General features: G+C 33.3%; 1 protein-coding gene across 2 annotated transcripts; it reads left to right on the forward strand.

Moving 5' to 3' along the window:
* The first annotated feature begins 517 nt into the window (after nt 1-517).
* LOC148630150 (uncharacterized) lies at nt 518-22970 on the forward strand. 2 transcript variants are annotated; one of them, XM_088561906.1, is made up of 18 exons: nt 518-659; nt 2005-2126; nt 3833-3897; nt 5705-5817; nt 6538-6606; nt 7412-7552; nt 8226-8352; nt 8795-8912; nt 10872-11035; nt 11431-11629; nt 13623-13857; nt 14692-14856; nt 14989-15160; nt 15461-15714; nt 16720-16866; nt 17471-17549; nt 19832-19931; nt 22421-22970. In XM_088561906.1, exons 2-18 carry the CDS (start codon nt 2053-2055, stop codon nt 22497-22499), a joined length of 2301 nt encoding a protein of 766 aa, XP_088418032.1. In that variant the 5' UTR covers nt 518-659; nt 2005-2052; the 3' UTR covers nt 22500-22970. The 2 variants fall into 2 exon arrangements, with proteins under 2 accessions (XP_088418032.1, XP_088418040.1); XM_088561914.1 differs by lacking the exons at nt 518-659; nt 5705-5817 and having other exon boundaries at nt 2051-2126.
* Nucleotides 22971-23187: the final 217 nt, after the last annotated feature.

Consider the following 23187-nt stretch of genomic DNA (forward strand, 5'->3'; position numbering starts at 1 on the left):
AAGGATTTTTTTTCATTAATCAATTCTGACTAAAAGTTGTGATTTGGTTCAGTGGAAGAAGGTTAAAATTTAGGACTTTTAACTTAGTTCATTTGTCATGTTTACCCCATCTCCGGGTCATATGTACTATTTACAGAAAATGATGGTAAAATTTTCTACAATTCATATATAAAATCCTGTTTGTACATATCTGTAGGCCGGAGAAGTTTTATTTAGTTTGCGTCGGTGGATTTTTTTTTAATCTGCTCTAATGCGTATATTGAAATGCAGTTGAAAATTGTGTGGTCTCGTGCCATCAGTCAATTAACGCCTCCACCCCCCAAACTAAAATCCTGGATCCGCCCCTGAAATTAACCCCCGACGCCATCAATGACGTGTGGCCAGTTAAGGCTAAGGCAGGCACTTATTTCATCGTAATGGTAATATGATTAATTATGCATAATAAGGCCTCACACGATTGATTGTCGTTATAGTCGGCCATAACGTGATACTATCCACGTTTCTGACAACCACGTGTATGATCCGAAGAGGGGGCGTGTCTAAATCTAGCTTACCATTGGTCAACTAGGGAAGGTGTGCCATGTTATTATTATGGACTTGATATATGTTACTCGATCTGTACCGTGAGTGCATAAGGAAAAAAACCCTTGCGGCATAAGGTAAAGTTGTATTGTACTGTCATGGTGGTCGATCTGAGCAAAAACGATATGAGTAACGTCTTCGGAGGGCTTGGTCGCCTTCCCTAGTCTTTTAAGTTTAAAAAAAATTGCTAAGCGATCGTCAAATCTCAACATTGACCAAACTGCAACTATTAAAAGTTTTTTTTTTGGTGTAAGCTACTCTAAGATTGAACATTAAAGCAGGGGGTTAAGGATGAGGTTAACGAGGCTTTTGTAAGCTATTTTCAAGCATACGCCATGAGGGCATTACACGATTTTAATTGTGTTGTACATGTATGTAGTCTGATTGACATTCAGTTATTATTTTTGTTGTTTTCACTATTTGTAAGGGTTTGTACACATTATTTTCTCTATATATAAGCACTATATTACAAAACATAAACTATTAAACATACCATGTGCAGTGTCATACATATAGAATGAGAAATGACATGGTCAAAAATACAAGTAATCCAAAAGGGTAAAAATACATGTACATGTAGTAATATTTTGGCGGTGGGCTTAAAAAAAATTATACTAGGCCCACAAAGATTCTAAGGGATATTGCCATATAAAATCAACAAGGACAAGTTGATTCACAAGTTCATTAAGCAGTGTAAGATGTAAAAAATATATTCATCATCAACATCATTACCTCATTTAAGAAGGTTTTTATCAAGTGTTATATGCATTTATTCTTGAAGATTAAGACACTTTTCCATTAAATTTACTAGCTATTTTGTCAAAGTTTTAATGAACTATTTAAACATATTTAGGCTTTGCCTATAAAGGACCTTTATTGTACTCATATTGTAACTTTGCAGGCCCATACACAGGATTTCCATAAGGGTCGCATACTTTATTATACATTCAAAATGTCGTCTTCAGTAGTCACAGTTTAATCAAAACCAGGAGTTTAATAGTGATGGTTGGTTATCAAGGGGGTGCAGTTGCGCCCTTCCCCCCTTTACACAGCTTGTTTTGTAATGGGCAATGTCTCTAACAAATGTAATAGCCTTTAGCACAGGTCTCCATTTCACACCGAGCTTCACCCCTGAGTAGTGTAGTAGTACTGAGGGAGCAGTGCTCTGTCTGAAAAGGGCCTGTGGACTTGGGCTGTGTCTCTGCATTAATAGTTCAATCAATCTACTAACTACTTGTGGCATTTTTCGTTTTTTAGCCATTCATTTTTGGAAGTGTCTTCATACAATGTATATAGGAAGTTACTGACACTCTGTCCCTATGAGTTATTAGACTTGAATATCATCCTTGATTACATCTTGTGCAACGAACTTGAATACACACATGAACATACAAATCCTGATTGCAGAATACTTTATTTCAGGTGCTGTGTCTTGTTTCATTTAACGCATAGTAGCTAGAAGCAGGAAACATGTCTTCATTACTGACAGGAAATTTTACATTCAAGTCGCTGAAACCACCAGATCTTACATGCTGTACGAAATCGTAAGTAGAATATGTCCGCTAAGGACAGACCAGTTTAAAGGATAGATGGAGTTGAAGAATTTTGTTGTTGTTGAAAAAGCTATTTTGAAATGAAAGAAGGAGCCAGAATTTGCTGTATTCCAGATTCTTGACTATTAAGTAGAAGTAAACTGAACAAGTCTCCCTAACATTTCTGCTGTTTACCTAATATACATGTAATATGATTGTTGGGATTATTCTCAATCCAAGTTGTGTTTTCAGAATAATATTGCAACAAATAATCAGGATAACATACATACAATATATTCTAACCATGATTATGGAATTTTATTTTAACTTTAATTTAGAAAAATGAACTTTAAGGGGGATTAAAAGGTCAGTATGCAGGACAGTATTAAGTATAAAATGGCTTTACTAAAATGGAACTGATTACTTCAATAAGATATGTTATAAGCTTTTGAAAGTGTTAGTACCTTTCTTACAGTCATTACAATAGAGAAGTTTACAAATTAGTACTTGAGGCTTATATTAACTTATATCAGTGTTGTTACTTGGTCCTTTAACTTACTTAAGGATAATTTCTGTTTAGTCAATAAACCAAAAGGTTGCATTTGTTCTTTTTTTAGTTATGTTTTAATTTTAGTTATATTTTACTTCACCATGTTATTTTATCAAAACTGGATATGTATACAAGTCATAGAAAAATTCTAAGTAATTGGGAAATTCCCACCAGTTCCTGGTGAAAACAAAAATAAACTACATGCAATTAGTTATGATTGAAATTTCCTTAGTTCCCGGTTAGTTCACCTTGACCAAATGTCCAAGTTCCTTAGTTCCTGGTTAGTTCACCTTGACTAAATGTCCAAGTTCCTTAGTTCCTGGTTAGTTCACCTTGACCAAATGTCCAAGTTCCTTAGTTCCTGGTTAGTTCACCTTGACCAAATGTCCAAGTTCTTTAGTTCCCGGTTAGTTCACCTTGACCAAATGTCCAAGTGAGCTTAAGCCATCTTATTTCAACCATTTTCATGTCAAGTATAAACTACATGTAATCATGATTGAAATTACCTCCAGTGACTGGTTCAGCATAACCTACATGTACATGTAATCATTCATGATTGAAATTTCCACCAAATTCTGGTTCAGTATAACCAACATATTCAAGATACATGTAATCATGATTGAGACTCCCCATGCATCTGTTCCATTATTTAATTAGTATTTACTGATTTTCAGAACAGATATAGACTTTGCTAAGTTTCCAAACTGCAATGTAAATTATATATGCAATGATATTTGGTTTTGAAGTTATGGTAAATCATTCCACTTACTCTTTACAACAATCTTAGTTAATTGTAAAGTGAACAGTTAAAGTTGTATTCAGTCATAAAGCAATCACTTGTTAATGTGGCTGAATTGGTAAGGATTCATCTTAGTTTTACCAATCTTGTAAATTTGTAAAGATTTGTAAGAAAGATTCTTGTATATGAAGGGGATATTAAATGAACATGCAAGGTTCAGTTTTAATGTATATGAAAATAATGGAGTTCGAAAATAGAATAGGAAAACACACAGATCTTTTCAGTACCCTTAATTGTTTCACATTCGAGTGTATATACTACATGATGCACTATACAAATGTTGTATAATAATAATTTACCTCTAGGATTGACAAGTTTTTTTTTTGTTTTCTAAATATACCTATTATGATAATACATGTTGCATTTCAGAGAACTGCAGAAGTATTTTGAGAACAGCTATGATCTGAATGAGAGTTTATTTGTGTCCTTGAAAGGTATTTAAAAATTTTTACTAGTTATGTATTAACTGTATAAAATGAGATCAGTATTTATTTAAATCTTGTGTAATAGTATGTTATTATCAGAAAAAAAACCCAGAATAATGACATTGTAAGATCAGGGATGTTAAAATCTGTGTCTACCTGTATGATTAGCAAAGCATTCTACCGATGAGCAGTGTTGCCTAAAGTGAATGAGAATGGAACAGAACCTACAGAACTCAGGTGTAACTAATCAATTACATACATGTATGTTGGGATCCATCCATTGATTGTTACTGTAATTACTGGCTAGATTATTGGATATTTATGTTAACATATTTTAATCCAAATAGCATTGACATCATTAATGAATATATTAGGCAGTTAGATTTTGATCACTATATACAAACCACAGAATGTTGTAGAACATCAATTACATTTAATGTTGTATAAATGCATTCACCCAGAAAAGAATAGTTAAAAACATTATTTTTAGTACAGTAGTGTTTTATGGTGTATGAAAACAGTAGCGGCCTAAGCAGTTAAAGAGAGATAAATCTACTGATTTTTTTACATTTTATGTAAGCTTGTGATAATGCAGGTCTAGAACACAAAATTTATCCAACTCAGAACCTGCTATTTCTATTTAATTACTTTCAATGATATTTCTCCAACCTTTCTTAAAAATTTAAACATGAATTTTAGCTATCTTCTGACACTTTCAAAAACTTTGATGTTTTAAGAATATGCAATAATGAAAACAGTTTTTATCACAAAAAGGAAATATTTCATCGAATAAAACCATGCCAATTGTATCTCTGAGTAATTCTTAGTGCTATATTGCTTTTCATATTGGCTTGCTCATTGCAATTCTCAAAATTATCCAGGTTGCAGTTTTAATTATAATCACTGTTTTTATGGGATAGATAAGTTATCTCCAGGAAAGGTCATTTTCATTACTGGAGTGTACACAAATGTACTGTTTAATTTGTACAATTGCTTTTGTAGCCGAGTTAATAGGTGGTGGTCTTCAGGGAAAAACCATTTGATTTTTATGGGGTGGGGGATTAGGATCAAATTTTTTGTCCTTTTTATGGGGTGGGGGATTAGGATCAAATTTTTTGTCCTTGATTTTTTTTTGCTTTGTGTTGAGACTTTCCTGACTATCCTTTTTTGTTTCCAGCCTGTCCTGAATTTTTTTCATTATACATACAAATATGAAAATATGACAATAATTGTCACATTAAAATACTTACATAAACATATTCTGAATTTTTTCAACTGATGCATCTTGCCTTTTATTTACTCAAATGTTCATCCTTGATTTTTTTACCATATGCTACCATCTTGCCTTTTTTCAAATTTAATCCTAGCCCCCACCCCCCCCCATAAATATAAAACGGTTGCTCCCTTAGTATTATCAGACATTTTTTAGACTACTTCATTGTTCTGTTGTCGTTTTAGTGTTGTCCATAACCAAACAACTTACATTACCATAACTTGAAGACAATGAAATGCTATTTTTCTAATAATAGTTCAGAAATTAGTACAGTTGAAATAGAGTTAATGTTGATACAATTTTTAAAATTTTATTGACTAAAGAAACTGTACAACCTATTCATCGCTGAGGAAAAATTGATTGTGAAACTGAATTAGAAGAATTGAAAGTACAATAGGTATGTGAACTAATTTCTGAATTGGAAGCATTTATTTTCTTTCAGAACTGTGTACATATATATATATACTCATTCTTTCTCCTATTTACTTTTTTTTCAGGCCTCAGTGTGTTTGAAAGTTTGTTATTGATTTATTTTCATTTCAGACACATCAGTGTTTTACAAATGTCCAGATCGGCTACGTCTACCACTGATATTTTATTTTTGCCACACTTCTGTGGTTTATGTCAACAAGTTGATACTAAGTGGTCTTTTGAAGGTAAACAAATCCCCCAAAGCCTAAAATTTCTTGTTTTATATAAATTATAAGGTTTTGTTAATTAGTTGTTAGCTTGTCTATAAACAAGATCTTTCTATCATTGACAGTGATAGGTATCTAAACTATGATAATTCAGTATTCTTGACCTTGAAATGCTATTAAAAATATTACCTTCGTCTTTTAAGCTATTTTTCAGAGTACCTTAAGAAAAAGTAACAAATGGCTGAGGAAGTATTCATTAATATAGTATAATTTTAGGCTTTGCATACAAGGGATGAAGCTATTTATATAAAACAACATTTGACTTTGTTAATAATGCACAACTATCTTGTTGTATTGCTAATGTCTCAACCATGATAAGATGTGAGACTTCCTATAACATATACTGAGTGTTAAAAGTTCAAACAATCACTTCCTTGCTGCTTATGTCATTTCCAATTTGCATCGATTCCAACAGAAAGATTTTGAGCCATTCGTGTATCTATATACTATATTGTATACCAGTATAGGATGTCGTCGGCACTCTGTCCCTAATCAGCATTAGTTGACCTTGACAAATACAGGACATGGTAGAAGTGAAATGTTTTAAATAGGTATTACACTGAGGGTTTATGTCATCATTTGATAGATCATCTGCTACATCTCTTAGTCATCCATAAAAAAAGTTTACAAATTTTTATTTTAACTACATACATTATTCTTAATTGATTTCCTCTGCAGGAGAGAGTGAATTTGGAGTTTGAGACCATGTTTGAGACTGGAGTTGATGAAATGTCTTGGGATGATACAGTATGTATAGGCATTCTACTGTCAGATCAATTTTTCATACACAAATCCTAAACATATTCACCAATATAAGTTTATACTGATAGTGTATATAATGGGCAGAATAAGTTATAATTAAAATTATGAGTTGTAGGTTTACTTTTCCAGAAATTACACATTTAATGCCACAATGAAAAAACACCCTTTATTACACAGGAAAACACACCCTGTTCACCACAAGAAATTACACATTTCGCAACTCCAGAAAACACAATTTACACATACAAAACTGCACAATTGTAACACTATCAGCAAAACACACACTCTTACGTTACATGAAGACATGCTTTAAACCATCAGATATTACATATGTCTCAACAATGCACTCACTTAACATAATCAAAAAGACAGACTTTATACTGCTATAAAAACCCTTTGTTACATTGGTAAAAAGGTAGTCAAAATTTGAGTCCAGGAAAGATTTGAGGAAAATCCCAGAGATTTTTTATGAAGCAGGGCCCTAAGCAACACTAATTTTGTTGGCAATTTGAACATATTACTGTTCTCACAGCTGTTGTCTCATGTTTTTATCATGATGCTAAAAATATCCAGAAATGAAACTTCATGAATTTTTCAATATAAAGAAAAAGTTTTTTAAGGAATGAGTATCACCTCTGCTCCATTTAGGTTTGCTGATGGATATTCTGTTAATACTTGTGTATAGATATGTTAAAAAAGAAATATTTGTTCAGTGGATATGAATTCTGTTTTGCAGAGGTTGAGTTAGGTGACATTGGATAATATTCTTATGATGACAACTTATTTGTAGGAGAACTACCGTATGGGTGGAGAATATAAATGGCCGACAGTTGATGATGTAATGGACTATCGAAGGACAGTACGAAACTTGATTATTCAAATGATACAAGACACACCACTTGTGTTGCCAATTAACAAGGAGAGCCCCTGGGTAGGTTTTATTTACAGTAGCATATATTGAGGTGGAGATAAAACAGATTTTAAGAACTGTAAATGAAATTTAAAACATATTAATGAACCAGCATGAATAACATGAAGCTTAAGGTGCTAAGGGATGTAACTCCAACAGGTCAAACCTGTTACAACATTTGGTATATTGCTATTGTGCCTCCCCTTTTCTGGTTTATTACTTACCAACTTCCTGTTTACAGTATAACTTAGTCATTTTTTAGGTGATGCAGAAATTTTCATATTAGATTTCTCAGCTTCTATTGGAGGGAATGCTTAGACATTTGGTATATTGCTTTTGTATGATGATTGTACCATGTTTTAAGTTTTCCAGGTTTGACAGAAATTCAATGCAACATCTTGTTAGCATCTGGTTTGGCAAGTTTTAAGTTCTAACTCCTCTGAAACTACAAATGCAAAATGGTAAAAACTTATATGAAGCAGTGTGCTGTACAAATGGTTGACTGATAATGCTGCTTTGGTGGCTGAGTTAGGCCATTTAAAGTTGCCATTTAAACCCTCTCAGAAATCTCATTTGGTTTAAATTTATAAAATTTGCTTACTATGCTACTATGAACCTCTAGTTATTTGGAGTCTTGTATCTGAAAATATTGTATCAAGTTGGTTTAAATATCTTTTGTTTTAACTATTTGCAGTGGGGACTGTTGATGGGAATGGAACATGAGAGAATCCATATTGAAACATCATCAGTTCTGATTCGCCAGCTGCCTGTTGACATGGTAACAAAACCAGAGGGATGGATGTATGCTCCAGCCAAATGTGGTAGGATACTAACTGATTAAATTATCAAAAAGACATCTAATTTTCTTTTCCCTATTTGTAAGAGGTTTTGTCAGGAAAATGAAGGTCAAAGGTTATGGTGTTTTTTTTGTGCATACCATTTAAGAGCAATAATAAAAAAATTGAAATGTGGAGTACCTATGATTAAGAGTTCAACATTTATTTCCAGCAGCAATAAGAAGTTAAATAACCCAATTTGACATGAGACTCTCCTAATTGATAATTAAGTTTATTTTAAAATTACTGTATGAGGCATTATTTAGGGTCAGCACAATATGATAAAAGCAGTTTGCCTTTCTCCTTTTGTGTCTGGAAGATATGTAAACAAACAAGTTAACAAACTGTAGCTTAAATTAATCTTTGAAATGTCTTTAATGAAAATGGTGACGTTATCTCATAAAGTTTATTGTTGACTCCTGTGTAGGTGATCCAGTAATGAACAACCCAATGATCAGAGTAAAAGAAAAGGATGTGACATATGGTAAACCAGATAATTTCCCTTCCTATGGCTGGGATAATGAATATGGACAGGTTACTTCTAAGTAATTACATTTTTGGTCTCCTCAAACTATCATACTTTCATATCATCTTTTTTGCTCACCTGGCCTTAAGCCATGTGAGCTAATGCCACTACTTGGAGTTTCCATTGACGTCGTTATTAACAATTTTTCAAAACTCTTCTCCTCTCACACAACTTGACCAATTGGAACCAAACTTGGCGTGAATGTTTTTTGGGGTATCCTGCATAGAACTGATGTGGGGATTTTTGACCTGTCAAAAAACATGGTCGCTGTTACTAAAAATAGAACATAGGGGTCAGACATTAGTCTTTCGCATATTTCTCCAAAACCTTTAGGTTTAGCCAAATTCTGACACAGGTAAAAGTGTCCAGCATGGTGAGCTCTATCTGTGGTAAAATTTTTCATTTTAATCTGTGAACCATATTGGAGTTATTGCCCATTTTGAAGTTTTTTTTGCTATCTTTAATGTCATTTCTTTTAAACATCTTCTCTGACACTACTTGACCTTGGGGTATCCTGCATAAAAGTGATGTGGGGATTTTGTATCTTTAAAGAAAACATGGCTGCTGTTACTAAAAATAGGAATAAAAGGATCAGTTTTTCACTTATTATATCTCCAAAACTGTTAGGTTTAGCCAAATTCTTTCAACTGCTGAAATGATCCTTATTATAAGGCCTACAAAAGTCTCTGAAGGATCAAAGTTGTCAGATGACTCCTTGTAAAAGTTATCAGCCTTGTAAGATGAAAAATGATATAATATCTATAATAGATAGAAAGAAACTTTCAATTGCTGAAATGATCCTTGTGACAAGTCCTACCAAAGTCTTCTTGAGTCAACTCCTTGTTAAATTTATTGCCCTTGAGACAAAATTTAAGCAGGTGAGCGATTCAGGCTCCTTGGAGCCTCTTGTTAAAAAATGGCGACACTTATAAAGAAAATTTGACATTGACATTTTTATTTGACTGTACATAGTATGTAGGTTACAGACCACCAATTCAACCAATGAGCATTTGGAACGTACGCAAAAATAGTCCTACGCAGAAATTACTCCTGTTCCTCATAGTGCTGTGAAAAATGTTCTCATCTTATTTAAAAAATTTAAACAGTTTCTGAAAGGAAAAACATTTCTGTACATTTTATAGGTGCATTTTGCTTCTTGTGATGTGAAGCCTAATCTCCATAATGATTTTTAAATATACCCCTATCTTGTGAAAACACTTGGATTTCCCATGCTATTTATAGACCCTTCACTTCCGGTGACCAGTACTGCACTGCAAGTCTGCTAACCCCACATGCCATTCTGAGGATTGTGAGCTGACATATGTAGAATCATGCTGATATATAGTCCTCTGCAGGTTAAAGTTAAGGTAAAGTCCAGAGAAGCCATTGAATATTGTGAAATTAGCATAGAAGCCTATGGGAAGTGGAATTAGTGGTTTTTAGCCTGTAACATTGAATATGTGACAGCACTGTTATCATCATTGTAAACAGTTTCCAGACAATAAACTGAGTATTAGTTGACAAAACCATATGCAAAGGTGTCACAAGTTACCAGGATGGAAGGTTTGGATTAAACTTGGGGATAGTGGTCCATTCCATTTTGGTGTCAGAGAGCATTTGTATATTGCTTAATTGTGACTGGTTTCAATTGTGTTTATTTGAAATCATTAGATATGATTAGGTTTTAACTGTGTATTGGGTAAATGTAATTTAAAAAATAATTGAACAATATCATAAAAGGGGAAATAAAAATGTGTTTTTTTTAATCAGTAGCCATATTTTTAAAAAGTTTTCATACCATCACTCTGTGAGTGGGTGGTATATTGGAATCACCTTGTCCACCCACAAATATCATGATTCCAAATAGATTGATTGATTTTGAAGTAGGTATGTTGCTTTATATAGACAGTGCATACATTGTTTGGGATTTTGATTATATCTTTTTATAGTAATTTAATTTGAATTTATTGTCTTTCAGAGTTCCAGAGTTTGAAGCGTCAAAATTTTTAGTGACAAATAGACAGTACCTTGAGTTTATACAGGATGGAGGGTATAACAAAGAGGAGTACTGGTCAGAAGAGGGTTGGAGTTGGAAAAAATTCAGACAAGCTAAACATCCAACATTCTGGGTTTGTGATAATGGTAGGAACTGGTTACTGTTTCCTATTTATACACTGCACAAATTGCACAAAAATTTGGTAAACAATATATTTGAGAGTTAGGATCTAAAGTGGCCAAAAACAAGTATTTTCGTTTTTTTTCTGCACAGTTTAGTTTTGGCCATTGTCAGTGAGATTTCCTTTATTATGCTGAATCTGTGCATTTATGTTTCTCCCATTTAGCTCCATTTCCAAGTTTGCCCAAATCTTAGTTCAAAATTAAATTGTTATATTTCAACAGGGATTTTCTAGAGAGTTTTTCAATTGCACCAATAATTTAATTTTGATATTTGCTGAGAAGTTATAATGTTTTGACAGCCCAGTACAGAATAATAATTCTGTTATTTTAGTCTCTCAGATCAAAGGTATAAATTACAGGTTGTAAAAGTGGATGTGGATCTGCCTTGTCAACATATTCACATTGTCATTTTAACACTGATGAATCAACCAGACGGACCAATGATCAAACCAATCGCCATAGTAACGGTTATACAAATGGTGAAACCAATGGCCATAGTAATGGTTATACAAACGATGAAACCAATGGCCAAATCAATGGAGTCAATACTGTCTTCAGGTCTGTTTGACTGATAGAGATTCTCTAGAAAAAAAATAAAAATCTATGTACATTTATTTGTGGTGTCTAAAAAAACTTTATTTTATTTAAAATATTGACGTCGATGTGGCCATTATATTATTATAATTGATCTCTCAAAGACAGATGGTATGATCATCTTGCTTTTCAGGAATTGTTAATTACATTTTGGTAAAAATATTTTTGAAAGATACTCCTTTGTCCATTGTTTTTAACCAATTTAAATGCCATAATAAAGTGTATTCTGCAAAATTATGCCATATACAGACTACTTAAAATGCATAAGGAAATTTTCTTTCTTGCATTTTTTTTCTTGGTATTGATAGGTGAAAGCTGTTATATCATATTTCATCATTTATCATTTTATGTGTCAGAGTTCTGGGACTTAATCAACAACTTTGTGGGCATAGTCCATAAAGTTATGGGACTTAATCACCAACTACATGGGTATAGTCCATAGAGCTATGGGACTTCATCACCAATTTCTTGGGTATAGCCCATAGGGCTATGGGACTTAATCACCAACTTCTTGGGTATAGTCCATAGAGCTATGGGACTTAATCACCAACTTCTTGGGTATAGTCCATAGGGCTATGGGACTTAATCACCAACTTTTTGGGTATAGTCCATAGAATTATGAAACTTAATCATAAATTCTGGTGACAGTCCATAGAGTGATGGGACTTCCATCACCAACTTCCTGTGTACAGGTAATAGGGCTGTGGGAGTTATGGGACTTAATCACCATTATCATGGGTACAGTCCATAGAACTATGGGAGTTATGGGACTTAATTACCAATATTGTGGGTACAGTCCATAGAGCTATGGGAGTTATGGGACTTAATTACCAATATTGTGGGTACAGTCCATAGAGCTATGGGAGTTATGGGACTTAATTACCAATGTCATGGGTACAGTCCATAGAGCTATGGGAGTTATTGGACTTAATCACCTAATTCTTGAGTACTGTCCATAAAGTTATTGGACTCACCAACTTCGTGGGTACTGTCCATAAAGTTATTGGACTTAATCACCAACTTCATGGGTACAGTCAGTAGAGTTATGGGACTATTTCACCAATTTTAAGGGTACAGTCAATAGAGTTATGGGGCTATATCACCAATTTTAAGGGTACAGTCAATAGAGTTATGGGACTATATCACCAATTTTAAGGGTACAGTCAATAGAGTTATGGGACTATATCACCAATTTCAAGGGTATAGTTCATAGAGTTATTGGACTTAATCACCAACTTAGAAAGACTTGAAGGGTATAGTCCAAAATGTTATGGGACATAATCCTAATGCAAGTGTATAGTCCATAGACTTATGGGACCTAAGCACTGACTTCAAGGGTACAGTCCATAGATAATGGGACTTAATCACCAATTTCAAGAGTATAATCCATAGAGTTATGAGACTTAAGCACCAACTTCAAGAGTTATTTGACTTAATCATCAACTTCGTAGGTATATTCCATAGAGCTTTAAAACTTAATCATCAACTTCGTGGGTATATTCCACAGAGCTTTAAAACTTAATCATCAACTTCGTGGGTATATTCCACAGAGCTTTAAAACTTAATCATCAACTTCGTGGGTATATTCCACAGAGCTTTAAAACTTAATCATCAACTTCGTGGGTATGTTCCATAGAGCTTTAAAACTTAATCATCAACTTCATGGGTATGTTCCATAGAGCTTTAAAACTTAATCATCAACTTAGTGGGTATATTCCATAGAGCTTTAAAACTTAATCATCAACTTCGTGGGTATATTCCATAGAGCTTTAAAACTTAATCATCAACTTCATGGGTATATTCCATAGAGCTTTAAAACTTAATCATCAACTTCGTGGGTATATTCCATAGAGCTTTAAAACTCTACAATGTTTATATCGTTGTAAGAGGTTTGACACAATTAAACAGCATATTACTGTGCGATGTTGAAGCATTAACAGATGACTACGTTTTACAGGTACAGAGCTATGTTTGATGTCCTTGACATGCCCTTAAACTGGCCTGTAGAGGTCAATTACCACGAAGCTCATGCCTTCTGCTCATGGAGAGGACAAGGTTATCGCCTGCTGACAGAGGCTGAAATGAATGTTATTCGTGAAGATAAATTGCCACCAAGTGCCGGAACCAAATGTGATGTTATCTATCAAGATGATGCCAAATTTAATCTCAATCTGAGATATGGATCATCAACTGTGAGTGAAGATTTTACCTTATTTCACTGTCACAATACAACAATAACAACTGTTGAGTTATGTTTTTTAGTGTTAGCATATTATACAGTCAAACTTCACTCTGTCAAACTTAGATGACTTGAACATCCAGGACTTCTTGAACACAAATCAAAGTACCAAAATTTTCTTCTATATAATCAATGTTAATATCCTGAGATTTTTTGAAGTTATAATTCCTGAACACTTGAAACCACCCAGCAATAAATCAGAATACTTTGTCAGCTTGGGTAATAAAAAGGTCTGAAAAACTGAAGCCCTATATTTAATTGAAGTGCCATTAAAGTTAATTACAGGTAATATTTTTGTCATCACTAATTAGGTAGTCTTTATTTAACACTACTCATTGAAGTTCAAGGATGTTCCAGTCGGCATGATGAAAGCATCAAAGAAAATTCAAAGAAAACATGTTACTGACCCACAACTCAAACACTGAAACCTTTAAAAAGCAAACACAGTATTTTTAATGTCTAAAATGTCTACAAAGCAACACAACCTTCTAAAAGACATGGAACAAATAAATCTATAAATCCTTGAACTTCACTTTCCTGATAACTTGTACTGCTTTAAGTGGTCCCTTTGAGTTTGAGCTACCAATATGTGAATATATAAGATTTAGCTATTTATGAATAAGCACATGTGAAACAATGTTAGGTTGATTTTCTTCTTCCTACATGTTTGATCAATATCATACCTAATTCCTTTTTCTAAAAGTGGAGTTTTCAAATATTGCTTCATAATCTTGTTGATATTGAAATCTGAAAACCAATCTCATCTCTGACTTTGTTTTACTTTCAGCCAGTAAATATGTTCCCTGCTACTAGTGCAGGTTTCCATGATGTTTATGGAAATGTGTGGCATTGGACAGAAGATCATTTTAATGGATTGTTTGACTACAAATCTCATTTCCTTTATGATGATTTCTCCTCGCCTTGTTTTGATGGACGACATAACATCATATTGGTATGTTTTTTTTCAGATAGATTCTTTGTTAAATACACCATAATTTATAAAGGTATGATTAAATTACAAAAAGTCTTCGAGCATATTATCTTACAGTATATCATAAAGAAAATAATTCCTTTTCATTGTCAGGGAGGATCATGGATCTCTACTGGTGATGAAGCCTCCAGATTTGCAAGATATGCTTTCAGACGTCATTTTATCCAGCATGCTGGATTCCGAATAGCCAGGTCCGTCCATTCAACAGAGTTGCCTGTTCGTCTTATTGATTCAGAAGTCTTTGTCCTTGGAGTTGGTGTTCAAGGTATTATTATAAACTCAAAAGAGATCTGATCTTCAAATCAAGGTCAATTAATATTCAGGAATTTTTGTCCTGATGGGAGGGGGGAGCTAGAATTTGAAGTCCGATAAGAAACTTTATTTATATTTCAGCAGAAACAGAAATCAATACTAGTATTTTTATTGAAAATCTACCTTGTTAAGGAATGAGGAAAATGAAAAATTTATATTTTTATTACTGTCAAAGGATGAGTAAAATAAAATTTTTCTCCAAAATTTGGAATTTGTCGTGTATTAATTGATTAACTTTTTATTCTTTTTACAGGTAATTCGTCTGTTGTTGAGGAGCAGGGACACAGTGTTACCAAGGTGTCAACAACCAATACACAGTATAAATATGATGAGAAGGACCAGTTATATGGAATCCTGGAACAAGAGTTTGGATATCGTGATCCATTACCTCTAGCTGTTGCTCAAATATGTAAAGAATACCAAAAAGAGAGTGGTAACCAGTCATTTTTGTGGATTGGTGCAGGTACTGGAAGGGGACCAATGCAACTACACAATGTCTTTCATGAAGTTAGTTTTTTTTTCTAAGCTGCTTGTAATTGTACATTTATTTTTTCTACATAGCTTTCAGGTAATAACATTATTCACGATAGAAAAATATGACAGTGCCAAACTGATGCCTTGCAGTAAATTCTTGGGATGATATTATAGTGCCCACTCACTTCATTCCCATTGTCTGTCTATCCCTTTATCCAGTTGTCTGTTTGCCAATGCATTCCAAAACAATTTTGGTTGTGTTTTTTTATTGACTTCATTAGGGCAGAATTATTTTATATTTGATACACAGTTTTGAAATGACGAGTTCTCCTATTTCAAGTGTATCAAACCACATCATCTTGTTTGATGATACATCGACTTTGTAATAGGGAATCAAGGTACCTCAGAATCAAGATATATAGACTTTGTAGTAAGAAATCAAGATATTGAAAAAAACGAGAACATAATCCAGAGATAACGACTTGACAAGGAAAATAGTCATACACAACAAAGAACATGAAATAACCAAAATAACATAATAGAAATAAAATTAAATAAGCAACTCGGACTCCACTGTAAACTTGGAGCATGGGATTTTGGTAGGGTAAGCATCCTCTGCTTCTCTATAAATGCCTCCTTACTTGCTCATTAAATGTTACATCTGGGGTAGATAAAAGAGTGAAGAAATCAAATCATATGGTGCAGATTGAAACACCATAACGATCCAAGAGTTCACAATGAAATTATACAGAAATAGAAGGATAAAAGGCTGAAAAGACAAATATATATATGCACCATATTTTGTAACTGAGTCTTTACTCTTAATTAGGGAATTAAGCACATATAACCAGTCAATGTTGTAAATAAACCTTTGATTTAATGTGAATATTTTAATGATTTTTCTGATACTCTGTCAATGAGAGAAGACCAAGTAAATTAAGGAAGAATTTCTTTCCAGTATTGAAACAAAAAAAACGTTTTAATAGTTGTGGTTCTCAAGTTTTTACATTTTAATTTGGTTACACTGTAATTTTCCAGATATTAGCAATTGACTATGGAGGTCGCTTTATTGATACTGCCTTAAAACTCCAACAAGGAGGACAAATAGAATACAGAGATTCTCAAGGAAGAACGAAAGTGGCCATGTTTGATGAAGCGGATTATGAAAATGTTACTTTTAAACAGGTGTGCTCTTGAATAGTTTCTCACATTTTTATGTTTAACAGTCAGAAACCATTTATGTAGATATTTGTGTTATATATCACCACCTACTTACAACATTCCTACAACACTTAAAATAAAGCCTGGTTACTCCTGTAAGATATGTTGAATCAAAATGGTGGTATTCAAGATCATGTTGTGATTTTGTATGTAAGGGAAGATCAATATTTGATGTACTTAGTTATACCGCTGCCACTGAGGATGGATCCATTTAAATCTACAACATACTTCAATGGTAGGCCATCCTGCCACACTTACCCAACCTCCAGTAAGTCTTCATTCAACTCTAAAACTAGCTCACTCTATCCAAACTTCATGGGTTTCTTAGTTTGGAGCCAAATATATTGGGAGAGCATGATTAGACTCACAATTTCACCTCCACTACGGAGGATGGAACCTGACTGCTTGATGACAAGCTAGCAACAAACTGATTTGGCTAAAGAATTAATCCTTTAGCCAAATCAATTTGGCTTTTTAAAGCTATATAGATAGATAGATCGATCAATTGATCGATCGATCCATTTATTTACGATGAAGCAACACTGAATGAAATGGATTTTATTTACAGTTAACATGGTTACCAAATGAAGTGAGCAGTCACAACATGGTAGCTGTTACTTTCCTGGACAGAACGCTCAACCCAAAAGGTAGTTTAATCAAATATTGTACATGACCATACTTCATTTCATTTGCATATCCCACATGTCCTTAGGTAAAACAACAAAAATGTGATATGTGTTTTTGTCAAGATAAATTTCATCAGGCTAAGCCTGGTTTTAGGTGATGTTCAAAGGGTTCACTGCCAACCTTGCTAAGTTTAAGACTATATTATTTTATTCAACATGTTGTACTACTCCTACCTGTCATTTAACATATGGCCAAGTAAACTTAAGTGGTAGATTTTCATCAAATTTTCTAAAAAATATGGGGCAGGTGGGAGAATGTTATTCATTATTAGCTCACCATGTCAAAGGCCATGCCATCACTTGGTGTCTGTCGTCGTTAACAATATTTAGCTCACCTGGCCCCAAGTCATGTGAGCTATTGCCATCACTTGGCATCTGTCATTGTCGTTATTAAAAATTTTTCACAACTCTTCTACTCAGACACTAGAGTTATTGCCCTTTTTTAACGATTTGCTATTTTTTATGTATTTTTAGTCAAATTCCGATGCAAGTAAAAGTGTTCAGCATGATGAGATCTATCTGTGGTCAAAGTTTCATTGCCCTTTTTTGATGCTTTTTTGCTATTTTTAATAATTATTAAAAATATTAAAAAATTATTAATAATTTCTTTCAAAAATCTGGCACTACTTGGCCATTTGGAACCAAACTTGGTATGAATGTTTCTTGTATCATGCATAGAACTGATGTGGGGCTTTTTGACCCATCAAAAAACATGGCTGCCATTATTAAAAATAGAACATAAGGGTCCGACAGCAGTTTTTAGCTCACCTGACGGAAGGCCATGTGAGCTATTGCCATCACTTGGCATCTGTCGTCGTCTTTATTAACAATTTTTCAAAACTCTTCTCCTCTGACACTAGAGTTATTGCCCTTTTTTGACGATTTGCTATTTTTTATATAATTTTTTTTCAAAGATCTTCTTCTCTGACACTACTTGACCAATTGGAACCAAACTTAGTATGAATGTTCCTTGGGCTATCCTGCATAGAACTGGTGTGGGGATGTTTGATCTGTCGAAAAACATGGCCCCTGTTACTAAAAATAGACCATAGGGGAACAGGAAGTAGTTTTTTGCATATATCTCCAAAAACGCTAGGTTTAGTCAAATTCTGATGCAAGTAAAAGTGTTCAGCATGATGAAATTTATCTGTGGTCAAATTTTCATTGCCCTTTTTTGATGCTTTTTTGCTATTTTTAATGTTATTTCCTTCAAAAATCTGGCACTACTTGGCCAATTGAAACCAAACTTGGTATGAATGTTTCTTGTATCATGCATAGAACTGATGTGGGGATTTTTGACCCATCAGAAAACATGGCTGCCATTATTAAAAATAGAACATAGGGGTCCGACAGCAGTTTTTAGCTCACCTGACAGAAAGCCATGTGAGCTATTGCCATCGCTTGGCGTCCGTCGTCATCTGTCGTCGTTAACAATTGTTCAAAACTCTTCTCCTCTGACATTACTTGACCAATTGGAGCCAAACTTGGTATGAATGTTCCTTGGGGTATTATGCATAGAACTGTTGTGGGGATTTTTGATCTGTCTAAAAACATGGCCGCCATTATTAAAAATAGAACATAGGGGTCTGACTAGTTTTTCGCATATATCTCCAAAACCATTAGGTTTAGCAGAATAATTTCTTAGCTGAAATGACCCTTACTATAAGGCATTCAAAAGTCTTGAGGGATCAAATTTGTCAGGTGACTCATTGTAAGAGTTATTGCCCTTTAAAGATGAATTTTTACGGTTTTCAGCCAACATCTTGAAAACTAAAATAGAAACTTTCTATCACTGAAATGATCCTTATGATAGTGTTACCAAAGTCTTCTTGAGTCAAAATTTGTTAAATTTATTGCCCTTGAAAGATGAAATTTAACCTGGTGAGTGATTCAGGCTCCTGGGAGCCTATCGTTTTTTGTTTTTTTTTTTTTTCATTTTTGTCAATTTTTTAAGGGTGTGAGGGGATGAAAATCTACCAATTATTTTATTATTATTATTTTTTTTGGTCTAATACAATTACCATATATACTATTATGATAATTGAAAGACTTCAGTTTGTCAGTAGAAGCCTGATACTCTAAATACACAAATATCAATTACATGTACTTCATTTCCAGAAAATTTATGCTGTTATAAAGGTCAACATTACATTTTCATTTTCAAAGAGATTCTTGGTCTTGTTTGAAAATAATGCATTATGTTATATTCAACATTATTTATTATTGTAAACCTGGTTTAATAGCATGGCTGGCCCGTGTTTGGGAAGTAACAAAAGAAGGTGGAATTGCTCTGATTGTTTCTGACTGGGAGAGGGAAAAACTACAGGCTAGCATGCAGAGATGGTGAGTATTTTCTTTATTTAATCATTGGAAGAAAATGTCAGTGAAATATTCTGACATGTGGCATCTTGCCATAGTTACTTTGTCAAATGTAGTTTATCAGCCATCTAAGATATGACATGATAATGATGTGGGGAGATCACTTTTAAAGTATTTTATGTTATCATGGTACCTTTGTATAATATTGATCAAATTGGAAATTTTAGAATGCATTCTTAGTCTAGGCCAGAACATATTTTTCATTGACTTGCACTAAACAGCAAGCACATATTTACCTGAGAAAATCTACATTTTTTCCTAAAACCACAAATAATTTGACAAAGGCACTAAAATAAACTACAAAGAAACCTAACTGCAAAGAAACACGTAACTACTACAAAATATTAAATGAAAAAAGGGATAGATCATCCAACTTTCTAATGCCTGAACTTGAATATAAAATTTAGATGTGTTACAGTTACTTACTGATCTTTTGGATTCCTTGTGGGCTTAAATATTTATGACCTTGTACTTTGGTCTTAAGATTATTATACCCAAAACAGAATTAGGGGGATATATAGGAATCACTTTGTCTTTTGGTCTGTCTCTCTTAGATGACATTTCTTATATGAAAGCACAACTCTTAAACTGTTAAAGTTTGATGAAATTTTATAGGTATCATTTGTAGACGTGCATTAAGTAATATAATAACTGTCAGAGGACTGAGAGATCATCCAACTCAATCATCATTGAACTCCAATTGTAAGCTTTGTATGTCTGGGTTTTTTTTAAGGTGACTTAAAAGTACTTCAAATGATTGGAATTTAGTGGAATATGTGTAATATAAATTAAGTTATTCCGTTACTTTACCCAAGATAATAAAAGACATACTAGTAGCAAGTGCCACTTTCTTGATCTCACCACTTCCTGCCACCCTCCTGTATAGTACCAAAAACACATTGAAACTAGATCACAAGTGGTCAAAATGTAGCTGTGAATGCATCCTTAAAAATCATAGTTGTAAATTGCTAGAAAAGTGTATGAATATTGTTTACATGTGGGAGTAATTTGCCTCCATTCTGTCAGCAGAAGAGGTAAAAATGTAGATTTTTAGCATTTTCTGTTTTATTCAAGTCAATTTTGTTAAAAAGAAAACTCCCACAATCATTTTATCATAAGCATTATGATTTTAAAAGCTTATTTTTCGAGCTTTGCAAAGGTATGCACTTTTAAGATATTATTTTGTCATGGGAAGTCGCAGTGAAAGTTTGATAATTACTTTTAAGCTCCCCTGGCTAAAGGACATGTGAGCCATGGCCATCACTTGGCGCCCGTTGTTAACAATTTTTTCAAAACTCTTCTCCTCCGACACTACTTGACCAATTAAAACTAAACTTGGTATGAATGTTCCTTGGGGTATCTTGCTTAGAACTGGTGTGGGAATGTTTTATCTTTTGTAAAATATTGCCACTTTACTTAAAATAGAACATAGGGAAACAGACAAAAGTTTTTTTCCCATATTTCTCCAAAACCATTAGGTTTAGCTAAGTTCTGACTATTGTAAAAGTGTTCCAATTGATCTACCTGTAGACAAAATTTTGATAAATGCATGCAGCCATGTTGTAGTTATTTCAAAATTAGTATGAATGTGCCGGAGGGTATTCTGCATAGAACTGACGTTGGGATTTGTGATCTGTTGAGGAACATGTCTGTTGTTACTAAAAATAGAGCATAAGGGTCAGACAGAAGTTTTTCCCATATACATCTCCAAAACTGTTAGGTTTTGCCTAATTCTGACAGAGTAAAAGGGTTAAACTTGATGAGATTTATTCGTAGTGAAATATTCAGTTTTATGTGTTAAGCCATGTTGGAGTTATTGGCCTTTTCCAATGTTTTTTTTGGATATTTTTAACCTTATTATTTTGAAAAATCTCCTCCTCTGAAACTACTTGACCAATTTGAACCAAACTTGGTATGAATGTTCCTTAGGGTGTTCTGCATAGAACTGGCATGGGGATTATTGACCCACTCGTTCCATTTTTAGCAACAGTGGCTATGTTTTTTGATGGATCATAAATCCCCAAAACAGATCTATGCAGAATTTCCTACAGAATATTCATACCAGTTTGGTTCAAAGTGGACTGGTAGTTTCAGAGGAGAAGATTTTTTAGAGATAAGTCCTTTTTTAGTCAAATTTGTTGGACAACTCCTTATTAGAGTTATTGCCCTTGAAAAGTAAAAAAAAAACCTGGTGAGTGATTCAGGCTCCTTGGTGCCTCTTGTTTAACATGTAAAGCAATGGAAACGTCAGAAATTGCTCGTGAAACCCTTTCCATTAAAAATTTAACTATTTTAACATGAATAATTAAGGTATCCTGGTTGGAAGTTCCAAACTATCAGTTTTTTTTTGTTTTTTTTACAATGAATAATAAAAAAAATCATCCTGCTGGTACTTCCCAATATACTGGCAATTAAAATAAACATGAAGTTGGTAAACCTGTTTTGTTTTTCAGCATGTTATTCATTGGAAAACGTGAGCTGTCATACCAAGGTGGAAATTCTGCCATGGTCACCATTTGGAAGAGAATCTAATATTTTTTTACTTTGTTTAAGTATTGATAATTATTAACTTTTGTCTTAAACTGTTAATTTTATTACATTTGTCTTTTTATATGCTTTTTACTATTGTTTTTGTATTAACATGTTTATACTCTTATAATTCATATGTTCTTGTTATTTCTATGTTTTACCAATTGTTGTAAATTGATCTTTCAGAAGTCTCTCTGAAATTAACGCCTGAAATGAACATATTACCAAATATGGACACATGACAAAGTAGTTAAATCAAAAGCAGGAGCTTTTATTGTGATTTTTGTTTTGACATTTTGTATTATTTGTTTTATTATATATTGTAGGACAGGGCTTTAGGTCACTTAATAAGTAGCAACTTTTTATACAGTTTTACTGCCACTCTTAAGATAATTTAGTATTATCATGACATTATGTTAGATTTATTTTTAAAATTGAACATGTATCTGCCATTAATAAAGCCTTCTGTCATGATTTCTGTCTTATTTTATAACTACTGTAGTAATAATGCATGTAACATAAATGACCATTCCAGGCCATTATAATTATATAGCCAATACATGAATGGCCATTTTTTGAGACATTTATTAAAAAAAATTATAGCAAAAAAAACCATTTTTATAAGACCATAAAAAATGTGTGGTTGTATAATGTTGGTGTCCTAGTCCAGCCTCTTATGAAATGATACTAC

Source organism: Perna viridis, chromosome 1 (genome assembly GCF_037379345.1).
Source record: "Perna viridis isolate PV_CMFRI_1.1 ecotype Kerala chromosome 1, ASM3737934v1, whole genome shotgun sequence".
Taxonomy (NCBI): domain Eukaryota; kingdom Metazoa; phylum Mollusca; class Bivalvia; order Mytilida; family Mytilidae; genus Perna; species Perna viridis.